This window comes from Miscanthus floridulus, chromosome 16 (assembly GCF_019320115.1).
Source record: "Miscanthus floridulus cultivar M001 chromosome 16, ASM1932011v1, whole genome shotgun sequence".
Classification (NCBI taxonomy): domain Eukaryota; kingdom Viridiplantae; phylum Streptophyta; class Magnoliopsida; order Poales; family Poaceae; genus Miscanthus; species Miscanthus floridulus.
In genome coordinates, this window is record NC_089595.1 from 6,285,714 (window position 1) to 6,299,542 (window position 13,829).

The 13,829-nt window shown below is 47.9% G+C and overlaps 1 protein-coding gene and 1 non-coding gene across 2 annotated transcripts; both read right to left on the reverse strand.

Annotated features, from left to right (window-relative positions):
• Positions 1–409: 409 nt before the first annotated feature.
• On the reverse strand, positions 410–3,786 carry LOC136510192 (uncharacterized). Its single transcript, XM_066504736.1, has 2 exons — positions 3,496–3,786; positions 410–670 (listed from the first exon to the last, which is right to left on the reverse strand). The coding sequence occupies exons 1-2, from the start codon at positions 3,784–3,786 to the stop codon at positions 410–412; spliced, it is 552 nt and encodes a 183-aa protein (XP_066360833.1).
• A 4,400-nt stretch (positions 3,787–8,186) lies between these two features.
• Positions 8,187–8,295, reverse strand: LOC136514518 (small nucleolar RNA R71). Its single transcript, XR_010773677.1, has one exon. It is a non-coding gene; the product is annotated as a small nucleolar RNA R71 (small nucleolar RNA).
• Positions 8,296–13,829: the final 5,534 nt, after the last annotated feature.

Genomic DNA, 13,829 nt, shown 5'->3' on the forward strand with positions numbered 1-13,829 from the left:
ACAGTACCATCGCCGGTGACTCGGTCCTATTACCACCCAGAGACGTCTATATGATATGGTGATGAACACTAAGGCACATAATCCCGCACTTAGAAAACTAAGAAAAGCACAATTCCAGTACTCAGATTGAATGGAAGCCAACTTGAGTTTGATGGTGAAAAATAAGGCACATAGATTTACATTGAGGCGAAGGCCAAAACATGCACTTAGAAAACATAAGGAAAGCACAATGGCAGTACTCTCGGATTGAAAGGAATCCAACTTGAGATCCATACATTCATACCAAATAAGTAGGTGGACACTACCAAGCTAACAAGCATGCTAAAAGCTAAAATGCAGATATGAATTAGGCCAACACTATGCAAAAGTTAAAAGGCCTTCATATGTACATCATTGGTTGCATAATTAATCATTCTCCATGTAGATCCAAGTCAACCTCCATGGGATCATTGTGAATCTCCATAATATCCTCCAGATCATTGTCGACCTCCACAAGATCATTGTCAGTCTCCATGTCATCCCAAGCCTTGACCACTACAACCCTATCCACTTCCATTGGTACACTTTCATTTAGCTCATTGACTTTGTTCACAAAGCACTGATTCAGTGAACTAATACTAAGGACAATAAGTCTCACAAGCTGCACTCCACGGATATACAAGGCCACAAACTACAGAATGAGAAGATGCATTTTCACCTGTAGATCCAACAAAATTACTGTAGCTAGGTTGGGGGTGAAGGAGCAGAGAGCACGAGAGAGCAATACAAAGGAATATAGAATCTGGTGAAGGAGCAAAACCAGTGTAGTTACCTTAGATCTAGATGGAGCAGAGAAGTAGGGACGACGCGCTGAAGATTTGTGCGCCAGTGAGGTTGGAGGTGAAGGAGCAGGGAGCACGCGAGAGGCTGCCTTTCATCACTAGTAGGGTGAAGCAGAGCAAGGGAGCAGAGTGGGGAATGGATGGAAGGAAGGTGTGGTAGGACCGTAGGAGTGTATATATAGTTCAATAAATTTGTTACCCCTATACCAGGGCCTAGTGTCTAGGGAAGTATGATGCCTCCAACACATCAATTGATACTTGGATCTACTATCATTTATAATTCAATAAATTGAACACCTGGTTAATCACCTTGCATTTAGTTCAACAATAGTTGTACAATAGTGATAGATTTCAGTCCGACACATCAATTGATACTTGGATGTACTAGCATTTACATTTCAATAAATTGAACACCTAGATAGTCACCTTGCATTTAGTTTAACAATAGTAGTACAAAAGTGACAGATTTCAGTCCGATACATCATAAATTGATACTTGAATCTACTGCGGTGGACTAAGCAACGTGCCAATGAACATGCCAAGAACTAAGGTAAGTACAAAATAGGTGAATGAAGAATAGGAAGCACATTCTTTCTCAAAGGTATGAAATCTTCCATCATCTTTGTTGGAACCCTAGCCATTTCCTCAATGTGGCATAGTCTCTTCCTCCTCATATAGATGTCCTTCATTTGTTGTAACATTAGCCTCCGCCTTTAGCTCCCAAATCTTATTATGTAAATCCAAAATCAAAGTCCTCATAAATTTTCCATATGCGGGATCGTGCTACTTAAAGAACCCGTAATCTAAGTCGGGCAACGAAAAAACCAAATTACCATAAGTACAGCGGGATTTCAGCATTTGCATTGCGAAAATAGAATGAACAAGAAAGAAATCGAGTTATATTATTTGCCCTACAACATCTGTGGTACCGACGTCCTGGGTTTCCATCACTCCATGAAATCCATCGAGGCATCTTGAAGCCATAGTGACACAAAAGTGGTGGCTGATATGCATAGGGGTGGTTCTCGACACGGCATAGGATGGGTGGGCACCTCCTGTTACAGCCTTCTCTGCTAGAAGCCAGTGTTCTTCTCACGATGGCACCCTAGGATGGTGTCGACCACTAAGAGGAGTTGGAGCTAGATGTAGCCATGGAGCAGTGAGGGTTAAAAGTGTTGCACACTTTGAGTGAAGAGGTCGGTCTAGGTCTTTTGTCTACGCTTTTGCCTCCCGCCAAGGAGCCAAAACGTCCTTCAAAACCCTCGCACTCCTGCTAAGATGAAATGTTGTGTCACCGCTGGTTTAGGGTACTCTTCGCCTGTAGAAGAAGGCCTGTTTTGGATCATTTGTGCTTACATAGAGGTGTACACATGGACCACAATCAAGACCAATTGATTCAATTAATAGTTCAACCGAAGTAATAGTTCAACGATTATGCAGTACTCATACATAATAATCTAGAGGTTTCATCAGTACATATAAACTTCATTAACATAAAAGTTTCACAAATTCTAAGCTTAATGTTGGATTGGTAGGTAATTGCTAAGGTACTCAATTGGTTGATGCGGTCCCAAAAGCTAGAGGTAGTGAACCGTAGCGAAGATGACAGCATCTCCATCCACGGACACATTGTATCTATAAAGTATATCTACTTCCTGTCTAGTCCTGCAAAGCACAAAAATCTCTCCACAAATAGGGTCTAGAATGACTCTTGTCAAATTTTGTGGTCCGGGAAGGTGATGAACAGCGGATTCAACAATCAATAGTCAGTCCGAATGAATGCTTCGTCCCCAAGTAGCAGACAACATCAGCTGGTGTCCTAGTGCCACCCCTAGCCGCCAAAACACAAGGTTGCTCGCATTGAAATGGCCTCTTCCAAAGTAAGACATCTGTTGCAATGAAGAAATTCCTAATATGAACAAAACTGATACTGAACCCAAAACTAATTGGAACCAAATGCAAATAGGGTGGGGGTGACCGAATCCATCTAACCTTCATGGGGTGTTGTCCATGATGACAATGCAAGGTGCTCAAGGCAGGGCAAGTACAGGTGATGGGTCAAAATGAAGATGAAGCAATGGGCGGGGAGAATGAAGATGAAGCAACAACGGGTGGGGAGAACTAATTCGTATTGGAGTTTTTTAGTTGGTCGAACCACTGCCAAGGCATCGAGAGGACCCAAGTGGAGTTGGGAATGGGCCGGGCACTTCTAGGTTTGTTGTCAAACGGACGGTCTAGATTGATCGACAGCGAGAACGGACGGCACAGGATAAGTTAAATAGTGTCCATATTAAGCTAACCATTGCCACGCTAATCCAACGCTATAATACGGCGATTATCATCGGTTAAACTACTTTTAGATGCTCCTAGAAACAACCACAACCATACATGATAGTTTTTTCCCTATTCATTCAAAAATATACAAAAAATTTAAAAAGCATTCGTCGAGAGATCAAATCCGTGCACTAGCATTTGGAAGTAGTATTATATAGAACTTGCTTTGCATTGCATATAAAAAATGTGGCATTAAAGAGATCAAATCTACGCGAATATATTTTTTTTCGTTGATTGATTATACATATCTAACATATAGATACAATTTGGATGAGTATATGATTGTACTCATCCAAAAGCATAATAACTAACCTAAACTATCAAAACTACTTATACTAACTATAAACCACTTAATCCTTGCTTGCTTGGGAGGAGGCGAGGCAAAGTCGAACTCGGAATCGTCATTGTCGTCAAAGTCATCGTCGTCGTCTTCGGCGTTGTTGTCGGCGTTGGCATCGTCCTTGTCCTCCTCGTCCTCCTCCTCTAGGCTCTCCTTCTCAAAGCTCCATGGAGGACTATAATCAAACATCCCATCATCAGAGGAGACGTTCTCCTCGAAGGAGTGGTGGGAAGGCAATTTGTCCTCGCTGGACGACGGGCTGCTTGGAAACTTGATGGGGTTGTCCGACATTTTCCTTGTAGATTGGAAGAGAAGGGGATGACGGATGAACAAGAGGGGTCATTTTAGAGGGCACTGGGCCTCAATTATATGTAGAACAGTGGGTACGCAGCTGTTAGGCTTTAGGCGGTGGAAGTAATGGTGATTTGACGCCCTTGGAAGTTGAGGCAATTCAACACTCATGCTGAATTTATCACCGGTTGACCAAACACTACTTTAGAGTCAGTGGGAAAAATGTGTATCCCAGTCGGCTCGACTTTTCAGGCAATGGAGGAAATGCAACCCCAATACCACTGCCGCATCTTTCATTAACCCATCGATGGCAGAAGTCTAAACTGTCGATTTTAGTCCTAGGAGGCCTCGCTATCATTCCAACTGACGGTGCAAGTATCACACCGTCGCTTCTATCGCTATGGCAGTGAAAGTGGTGATAGTGATAAGTCAATCTATAGTAGTGCTCCACCGCGAGGGTCTCTCGAAGGCAGGCCACCTTTGCCTCATGGCGGGAGGCTGCTAGCTCCTCCTCCAGCGCAAGCAACAAGACGACGCGAAGATTAGAAGATGTGGATACTAAACAAGACATCAAGATGAAGAGAGCCCTTACCCACGATGCTAGCTTGGGCATCAGTGGTTGCTGCTCATGTGGTGGTGGTCTCCCTGTCCGAGGCGGAGAGGGCCACTTCGATGACGTTAAGGTAGAGCTCCAGCCGACCCACCTCACGGGTGGCTTGGCAGTACCGCTGGTGGGCTTCATCGACCACGCGGATAAGCTCATGGAACTCCCATTGGTCGTTCGAGGAAGACAACGATGAAGAGGACGAGCTCGACCTCGCTGTCGGTGGGGTCACGATAAGGGCAGCACCGATGGCCCCTTCGGTCGCCAGCGTAGCGTGGGAGACGGCCCCAGAAACACCCCTGATCAGTACAGGTCAATCTCAACCTCAAAGACATTTAAGTCACTTACCCTTGACCACGCAGACAGGCATGAAGACGCGGCAGTGGCTCGCTGGCCTCCAGCGACCCCTCCCACGGGCGCTTTCTGCGATCCATCAACTTGACTGAGAAGGGAGGCTATGAGCATTCGAGGACAAGGTTGAGAATAGTAGCAGAGCAAGCAATCTAGAACTGATGCCTTCCCCACTGTACCACTCCTACGTATTTATAACCGTTGTGGATGCCTTGGGCGCACGCATGCTCACTTTCTTTTATTAATCACTTGAAAAATCTCATAGAGTAGGTGGAGCGATCGGAGAGAAGGTGGAGCGATGGTTGCCCACATAGCGGCGGAAACCAAGTAAGCCTCACGCACTCCCACTTTCCATATCATTTTGATTCATGCGCCCACGTTCCGCGGTGCACGACCACTCACCGATAGGCGCCATTAAGGCATGATGTGACTAGGGAGGCAACCACCTTGTGAATCCATGCATAGGGCATCCCACCATGTCCACGACCCCGCATCGTGCCTAGGAAACCTTCACGTGAATCCATGCATAGGGCATCCCACCACGTCCAGTGGCTCTTATCGGTGGTACAAAGCCTATTCAAACATCTCACCCTATGTTCAAGTCGTTCGCTTTGAAGTCACCTAGGTTGACCCCTCTAGGGGAGGCATCTTGCCCTCTAGCCGCTGCGGAGGTGGTTGGGGACCAATGGGCTTGACAACCAACGATTTATGGGATGTCCCTCGATGAGGCATAGCCAAACTTCATGTCGATTGTGGAGGATATCGGGTTCCACTCAAATTACCCATTGACTCCAATGAGGTGCCCCGCTCCGACCATGCGGTTATGGTGGACAAGCCTCTCTCCACATGGGGTGAAACTAAACCTGCCTGTAACAAGGCACATGACCCCTTAGGGTCGAAAACGATGTCAAGGAAGAAAGCAGTCAGGTCCCTACGACCCCACCAAATGTCAAGGCCAAGCCCTGACCAACTCATCCCTATGTCCTAGGTCCACGACCTAAAGCCAGCTCCAAAATCTCATAAACTGATGGAGGTCTACGACCCCTCTGGGAAGAGATTGATGGAACAAACTATCAGATATATGCTAGGGGTACCCACACCGCCCGTATATGTGTCCATCGCCAAGCTATCAGCCTAGCAGCCGCAAGAAGGAGGCCTACAAGGGTTAACGTAGTTGACCAATGTGGAGATCAAGGCAAGCCAAAATAGACATATCTAGATGATAGCTAGGATCAATCTGTTGCATATTCCGTGTAATAAACTAGGAATCCAATCTATTAGCTCGATCTCCCTCTCTGTAACCCTACCCTTTCTACCCATATAAAGTAGGGTAGGGATCTCGGGCTCAGGATCCATCTTCCACTATTCCAATCTACTACGTAGTTAGGAGCAACAGGCCTTGTAATTGAGCATATGAATACAAGAGTGTTGATTATCACTAACACCTATTTTTACCATCAACATTCCACCCAAAAGCATGATAAAGTGAGGTAAATCATCATACATGTTGCATTTTGTTTATAATTCACCTAGTTCCACTTGTGCTTGTAGAATTATTTGTATGCAGGAAAATATAACAAAAAATGTGCAAAAGGTGACAAATATGGACACATGAGGCAAGTGGACGTGGTAGTGGGGCCAAAGGCCCACATGCCACACCGGTCGGCCCCATATGGGCACCACCCGGTGCCACCTTGGCGCCTGCCACTTCACTGATCCATGGGAGCTGCTCTAGAAGCATTGCCAAGCGTTGATATAAGTCAGTTTGCACCGATGGACGAGATTGAAAGGCCTTGGATCCATGGGCCCATTGTCATACATTTGGGAGCGTCCAACCGACCTACAAACTGACTTCCTACCCGAATTTCGACATGTGTTGTCTTAGTAACCACCATTGAGAGCCAACCAGTGCCGTTGGATCAAGAGGCAGTGGAATGGAGGGCCGGCTGGTGCCCCCCTAGAGCCGCCCGGCGCCCCAAGGCACCTAACCAACCTCCTACTGCCTACAAATACCACCCATTCCTCTCTATACTATAAATAGAGGGTGTGGAGCTTGGTGGATAACTGCCCCATTCATTTCCAAGCTCTCCAAGCTTTTCTAACTTTCTAGCTTAGCTTAGCTTTATAGTAGTAGTCTAGTAGTGGAAGTAGAGCAAGAGCGGAGCTTCTCTCAAAGTCCAGAAGAGTCTTCTGGGTTTGGTATAGCTCTTTGTAATTCTTGCATTTAGCATTTACTTTATTCAGTACTTTATTTAGTTATTGCTTTGCTTTACTTAAGTACTTGTTCATTATTGTTCATCATTAGTGAGCTTAGGTGCTTATTGTTTGGCATTAGTAGCATAGGTTATCTTAATATTAGTAGTCTTTCGTTAGTACCGGTTTCACTGTCTGGTTAGGGTACTTTGATCTCATTTCATCGGAGCTCGGATCGAACTAGTAAGCGTATAGATTAAGTCAGGTGCTTAGGCTATAGATTACCTATGGATACAGCTAGGCATCTAGATAGACTGTGGTATTTGGCAAGTGGTGACAGCCTTCTCCATCCTCTGTATTCCACCACGTTAGGTCTAGTTATTAAATCATAGGGCTCATGGTAGACCTTGTCTATGTAACTCCCCTAGTTGGTAGGTGGTTGTGCCCTGAAGTACTAGCGCATTTCTCCTAGTCATTAGTTTACCCTTAGTTACTGAAAGATATATTGCTCGCTCTCCCACCTAGCTATCTCTAGTGTAGCTTGATTAGTAGTTTAGTAGGTAGTTCATACTCAACCACCATTATCGTTTACCTACCTAGGATATACTTAGGCTTTACCTTAGCAATGCTAACTAAAAATATAAACCTAGCCTTCCGTCTACCTATGGGAAAAATATAAATTCAACACTGATACTCACCGAGCGAAGTGCTACGCGATAGTTCTATACGCTTGCGGAATTCCTCCACTAGTAATTAAGAAATATCAACAAGCATTTTTGGTGTCGTTGTTGGGGAAGACAACTAGCCTCAAATTTATACTTTTGCTAGCTTTGCTAACTAGGCTTTTAGTTATCCTAAGTAGTTTATCCTTTTTTCCTCAAACCCTATCACTACCCAACATGATCATGGTCGATAAGTCCATTCGTGATTTTTCTGCACCCTCGGCTGCCAATGTAGCCACCAGACACAATGTTATCAATGGGGACGCTAACTTTGAGCTTAAGCCAGCAAGCTACTCCATTTTGTGGGAAAGCCCACAAGGATGCAGATGCTCACTTCCAACACTTTTTGGAGATTTGTATCACATTCACCATAAAGGGAGTGACCCAAGAGGCTATACGTCTTTGCCTTTTCCCCTTCTCTTTGTAAGGAAAGGCAAAGCAATGGTTTTACTCTAACCGCAATGTTGTAGATACATGGGACAAGAGTTCCAACGCTTTCCTAGTTAAGTTTTTCCCTATGGGGAAAACTAATACTCTGCGTAATAAGATCTCTAGTTTTCAAGAACTACCAGATGAGTCGATTCCTGAAGCTTGGGAACAAATGTAAGAGTATATCTCTACATGCCCACACCATGGCATGGAAGACTGACTTTTGATGCAGAACTTCTACCATGGATTAGTGTCATTAGATAGGAGCCATTTAGATGCTGCTGCTGGTGGAGCATTCTTTTTGCTAAGTATTGCAGATGCCAAGACACTGATCGAGAAGATGGTTTCCAACCAAGGATGGAGCGACGATTGACTCCAACCCCGTCAACGAGGTATGCATTCAATTAAAAAAATTAACATGCTTATAGTTAAGATGGATCTGCTCGCGAAGCGAGTAGAATATTATGAGAACGTGAGTGCCCAAGAGACACTCAAAGCCATGGATTCCCACATGACTTGTGAAGTCTGTGGAGATGTTAGACATTTGGGAAATTCATGTCCCAAGACTAAGGAGGATCTTAAATTCATCAACACCGACAACAGGTTTCGTCCACAACAACATCAAGAATGGAATCAACGCTCCAACAATCAAGGAGGTAACAATTATTACTCATCTCAATGTATGAATAATCAAGGTAATAATTGTTATGCTTTCCTTAAAGATTTTGTTTATAGCAATTGTAGAATGATTGATAGCATTAATAAAAAATTGCATGCTCACGACAAGATGTTGAAAAATATAAATGCTAAATTGGATGAGTTTTCTTCTGCTTTAAAGAATCAACTTAGTTTCAATAAGATGATAGAAACCCAATTAGCCTAAATAGCTGCTACCATACTGTCAGAGATATGGGCCAGGGGTACATGCACCCCCCGTATATGTGACCATCGCCGAACTATCGGCCCAGCAGCCATCAAGGGGGGCCTACGAGGGCCGACGCCATCGACCAACATGGAGATCAAGGCAAATCAAGGCAGACGTATCTGGACGATAGCTAGGATCTTTCTGTTGCGCATATTGTGTAATAAATTAAAAAACAATCTGTTAGCCTGATCACCCTCTGTGTAACCATACCTCTCCTACCTATATAAAGGAGGGTAGGCACCTTGGGCTTAGGATCCATCTTCGACCTATTCCATCTACCCATAGTTAGGAGCAACAACCCCTGTAATTGAGCATACGAATACAAGAGCAACTGCACTACTGGAGTAGGGATTAGAACGCACCGTGTCCCAAACCAGTATAAATCTCTGTCTCGTGTGCTACCATCTGATTTCATCTACGTGATCACGTTGTTAGATATCGTCGGAGCAAAATAATCCGACAATTGACGCGCCAGGTAGAGTCCTTTCACGTACATGTCTTCCACGAAATCTCGAGATCTTGTGGCAGCGTTCTTCATCAACGTGCAACGAGACTCGACATCTTGAGGCAAGTTTGTAGCAGTGCATGATGATGTCTGGAGTTAAGCGGCAGCCCGGTGATCGGCTACGGGACTTCGCATCTGGTACCGGTAACGAACTCTCGAAGGCTTTGGCGGCGCTGTTGTCTGGATTAGTTTTCTATCCTTCATACGTGTCCAAGACGGATTCACGGACTCACGACAGGCACGCAAGAGACATGCAATGCAAGGCCGGCACATCTGGATCTAGCGCAAGAAACGTCAGACCAGCTAAGTCATGATCTTTGTCTTAATATTCTGAGATACGGGAAGGGTCCTGACTTCTGCAAGGACGAGCGGATACCTATCAGCACATCCTCACCCTCCAGGTCATCCCACTCGATGTCGTCGACTACCTCGTTGTCATCTTCTTCTTCATCATCGCCATCGGTGTCGGTGTCCTCCCCTCCCTCCCGCGCCTATAGCTTCCGTTGCCTCTTCTTCCTCTTGTCCTCCTTCGCCTTCCTAAGCCACTCACTCTTGGTGTGATTTGCTGCCCTCATGGATCAATCCCTCGGCAATGGAGCTAGGTAATCCATGAGGATGAGGTCCCTCGGCTGGTCCCCCCATCTCAATGTTAGTATCAAGAGGTCGGTAGATCGATTGAAGAGGAGGCATGAGGAGAGGAAACTTATGAAGATGACGTAGCCTGGTTTCGATCGCATTAGAGGATGCCCCGACACTAGGTACACAAAGTCAAGTGGGCACCCGCGTCGTCCCATGAAGGCTCCATCGCCTCCTTAATGCGCTGTGCGACTTCAGAGGGGGCGAGCGTCGTCCCATCGAATGGTGCCTCGAGCGCCATCGCATGTAGCGGAAGCACCCGCCTCATCAACATCACCACCCTCCTTGCGTGGTAGGCCCTAATGTTGCCTAACCCCTTCAGGCTGCTCTCCTTTAGGATGTGGATGGAGGTAAGGTGGTCCTAGATCTTCTTCTTGTCCTTCTCTAGGACACCCCACTTCCTCTATGATTCTAATGCCTCCTCGATCAGGCGCCCGTTGAACTTCGACAGGGGGGGATTGGTGTCGTTCTTGAGATAAAACCACTATGAATGCTACCCCTTGTTGAAGGTCGACAGCCAAATCGATGGGTACTCGCCGACCCGGTTGTTCCAGAGGTGGATGCCAGCGCATCCCATTGGCGTATGCAACTGCAGCCTGCCTCCCTTCTCCTGCTTCTTCTAGAGGGTGATGGCGAAGAAGTGCCACCATAGATCGAATTAGGGACTAATCCCCAGGAATCCCTCGCATAGGGCGACGAACACCCCCATGTGATGGCCTATTGGGATTGAGGTGCTACAACTCAATCTTGTAGTAGTGCAACAGCCCCTAAAGAAATCTGTTAGCGGGGGCAGCAAACCCACGCTCATGGAAGTGTGTGAAAGACACCACATAGCCGTCGGGTGGTGATGGCATCTCCTCCTCATCGGGCAACAACCACTCCTCGGCCGAGGTCTGCGATGGACAAGGCCCTCCAGACGCTAGAAGGTGATGTCAGAGTGGCACCACGGATCCATTGGAAGATGGGGCGGGTGGGTACGAGCTCGATGGAGGCTGGGACGTGGATGTAGGAGGCCTAGGCGATTGGCGGTGGCGGTTGCAGATGCAAAGGCAAGAAGGAAAGGTATGAAACCTTGGGGGTGGACCCTTTTGGTTTTATAAGGGTGACGGATGTGAGGAAAACAACTGTCCACCTAGATCTCCATGCCTGCCATGACCTGCCATGATGTCATGCCGTGGGTATACATATGCAATCCCTATCCTTTCCCTCAAAAACTCAACGGACGTTTCGCCTCTCCAGATGGCTCACGACTTGTCACAAATAAGAGGAATATGGATCAAAAAACACCTCTACGGTCTGTCTGGGCCTAGGAGTTCGAAGGATGGGCCCGCAAGTGACCAGCACCCAGGCGCACGAGTGCCACAGGCATCTCGGCCCATGATCGAAGCTCAACAAGGCTAACCCTAGCTGGATCCCCATGAATGGGATGTCGGGACCCCAATCGAACTATCCAGCTAACGAACCACCAAATCTCACAACCACGGGTCCAACCTCAACAAAAAGGAAACATCATCCACGCCATGGGCGATAAAGGAAGGCCAAGGCCCTCAGAGTCCTCCCTTTTGGAAAAACCTCCGAAGGAGTATTCTACTCATCCGCAGGCTTAGGGGGCTACACCCACCGGGTGCGCTCGTGCGCACCCACTGGCAAGTTGAATAATCCCCCAGGTGATTCTACCCGAAGAGGAGGAGCTAATAACCATCAACGTTGAGCCCCCCAAGGTTTGGGCTCCATCTCGTCCAACCCCCGAGGGTGAGCTCCGCCTCATCCGACGTCTAAGGATAGGCTCCGCCTCACCCGATATCTGAGGGCTGGCTCTGTCTCGCTTGACCCCCGAGGGCAGGCTCTGCCTCACCCGATGTCTGAAGGTGGACTCTGCCTCGCCCGATGTCTAAGGGCTGACTCTGCCTCTCCTAACATCTGAGGGCAAGCTCCGCCTTTCTAGGTCCCCGAGGGCGGACTCCGCCTCACCTGACATCTGAGGGCTGGCTCCGCCTCGCCCAACATCTGAGGGCAAGCTCCACCTTGCCCGGTCCCTAAGGGCAGGCTCCTCCTCGCTCGATGTCTAAGGGCGGGCTCTGCCTCGCCCAATGTCTGAGGGCTGGCTCTGCCTCACCTGACCCCTAAGGGCGGGCTTCGCCTTGCCCGATGTCTAAGGGCGGATTCCGCCTCGCTCGATGTCTGAGGGCTGGCTCTGCCTTGCCTAACATCTGAGTGCAAGCTCCGCCTCGCCTGGTCTTCGAAGGTGGACTCTGCCTCGCCCGACATCCGAGGGCTGGCTCCACCTCACCCAATGTTTGAGGGCAAGCTCCGCCTCGCCCGATCCCTCGGGCACGGCTCTTGATGGAAGATCACATTGCCGCCAACCACTATGGGCCAGAAAGTACAACCCAAGGTTAAACTTCTGGCGTTGTCTAGGGAGCAGTAATGTCTCAACACGGCCCATCCCCGCGACATGTCATTCTAGGGGACTCACATCACCCACAGTGATGGACGCATGGTCACTGTGCTGCCTACTCCCTGTATGGTCACTGATCAGCACGCTGGGTCGCCACGCCGCCCATCGGGGCAGGATAGAACATCATGACCCGCTGACAACACCAGGGCATGGCATCATCAGGCGGATAGGCGCCCGGCGTGGGGCTATTCCTATCACCATCAGCCATGTCAGCAGGGCCCGCACCAAGGAAAGGAAAGGTCCAGCAACCCTGAAGGACTTTCTCTCCCTCTTGTTCTTCTCTTTTCTCCTGTTGTAACCCGTGCTTTCCCTTGGCCTATAAAAGGGAAGGCAGGGCATCCCACTAAGGGGCATCGGTTCACCACACCACATCAGAACATTGCACATCACAATGAATCAAACCAGATCACAACACACCACCAGAGACTTGGGACCAGTCCCTCTCTCGACCATTTGTAACCCCTACTATGAACTTTCAGTGCTATTAACACGAACAGCAGCCACGAACTGGACGTAGGGACATTCTGCCCGAACCAGTATAAACCTTGTATCTTGTTAGCACACCATCCGAGCCAGACGCGCAATGATACAAATTTACTCATTGGTGTTTACTCGCAACACCGACATCTATATATTGGAATACAAAGATACAAGGCTCACTTGTTTATTTGTTTAATAGGTGCAACATTTCATCAAATGAAAATACTGGTGCTAGCTGCTCATCAAAATACTGGTACTAGCTGCTCCCATATACAAGGAAACAAGGAAAAAAGTAAGCTGCCCCCATACAAAAATCGAATTAAAGGGAGAACAAGATGTCAACAAAAATAACCATCCAGATCTCACACAGACAGATGTCGAGCTCAGCACCTGGAACGGCGGGGACTGCACTGCGGCTGGCGGCACAGGGCTCGTGGGGCTCAGATGCGGGCCTCCAATAGATGATAGTGGGGTCGGCGACCACTTGGGGGCGTCCGGCGGTAGTGGGTGTCAGTTTGGCGCCGGGAAGTCCAGGCATTGCTGGTGGCGGGCGGGGGCGTCGTCCGAGGCACAGGGTGCTCCCAAACCATAGCAAGGAGGGGAATGGAGATGCGGGGAAGGGAATGCTGATGCAGAGGATGAGATGGGGCATGTGAGGCACCTGGATGCACCGCCGTTGTTGGAGGACTCCAAGCGGGAGATCCACGGCGGTGGCGGCGGTCTTGCTCGCGGGTGGCGGG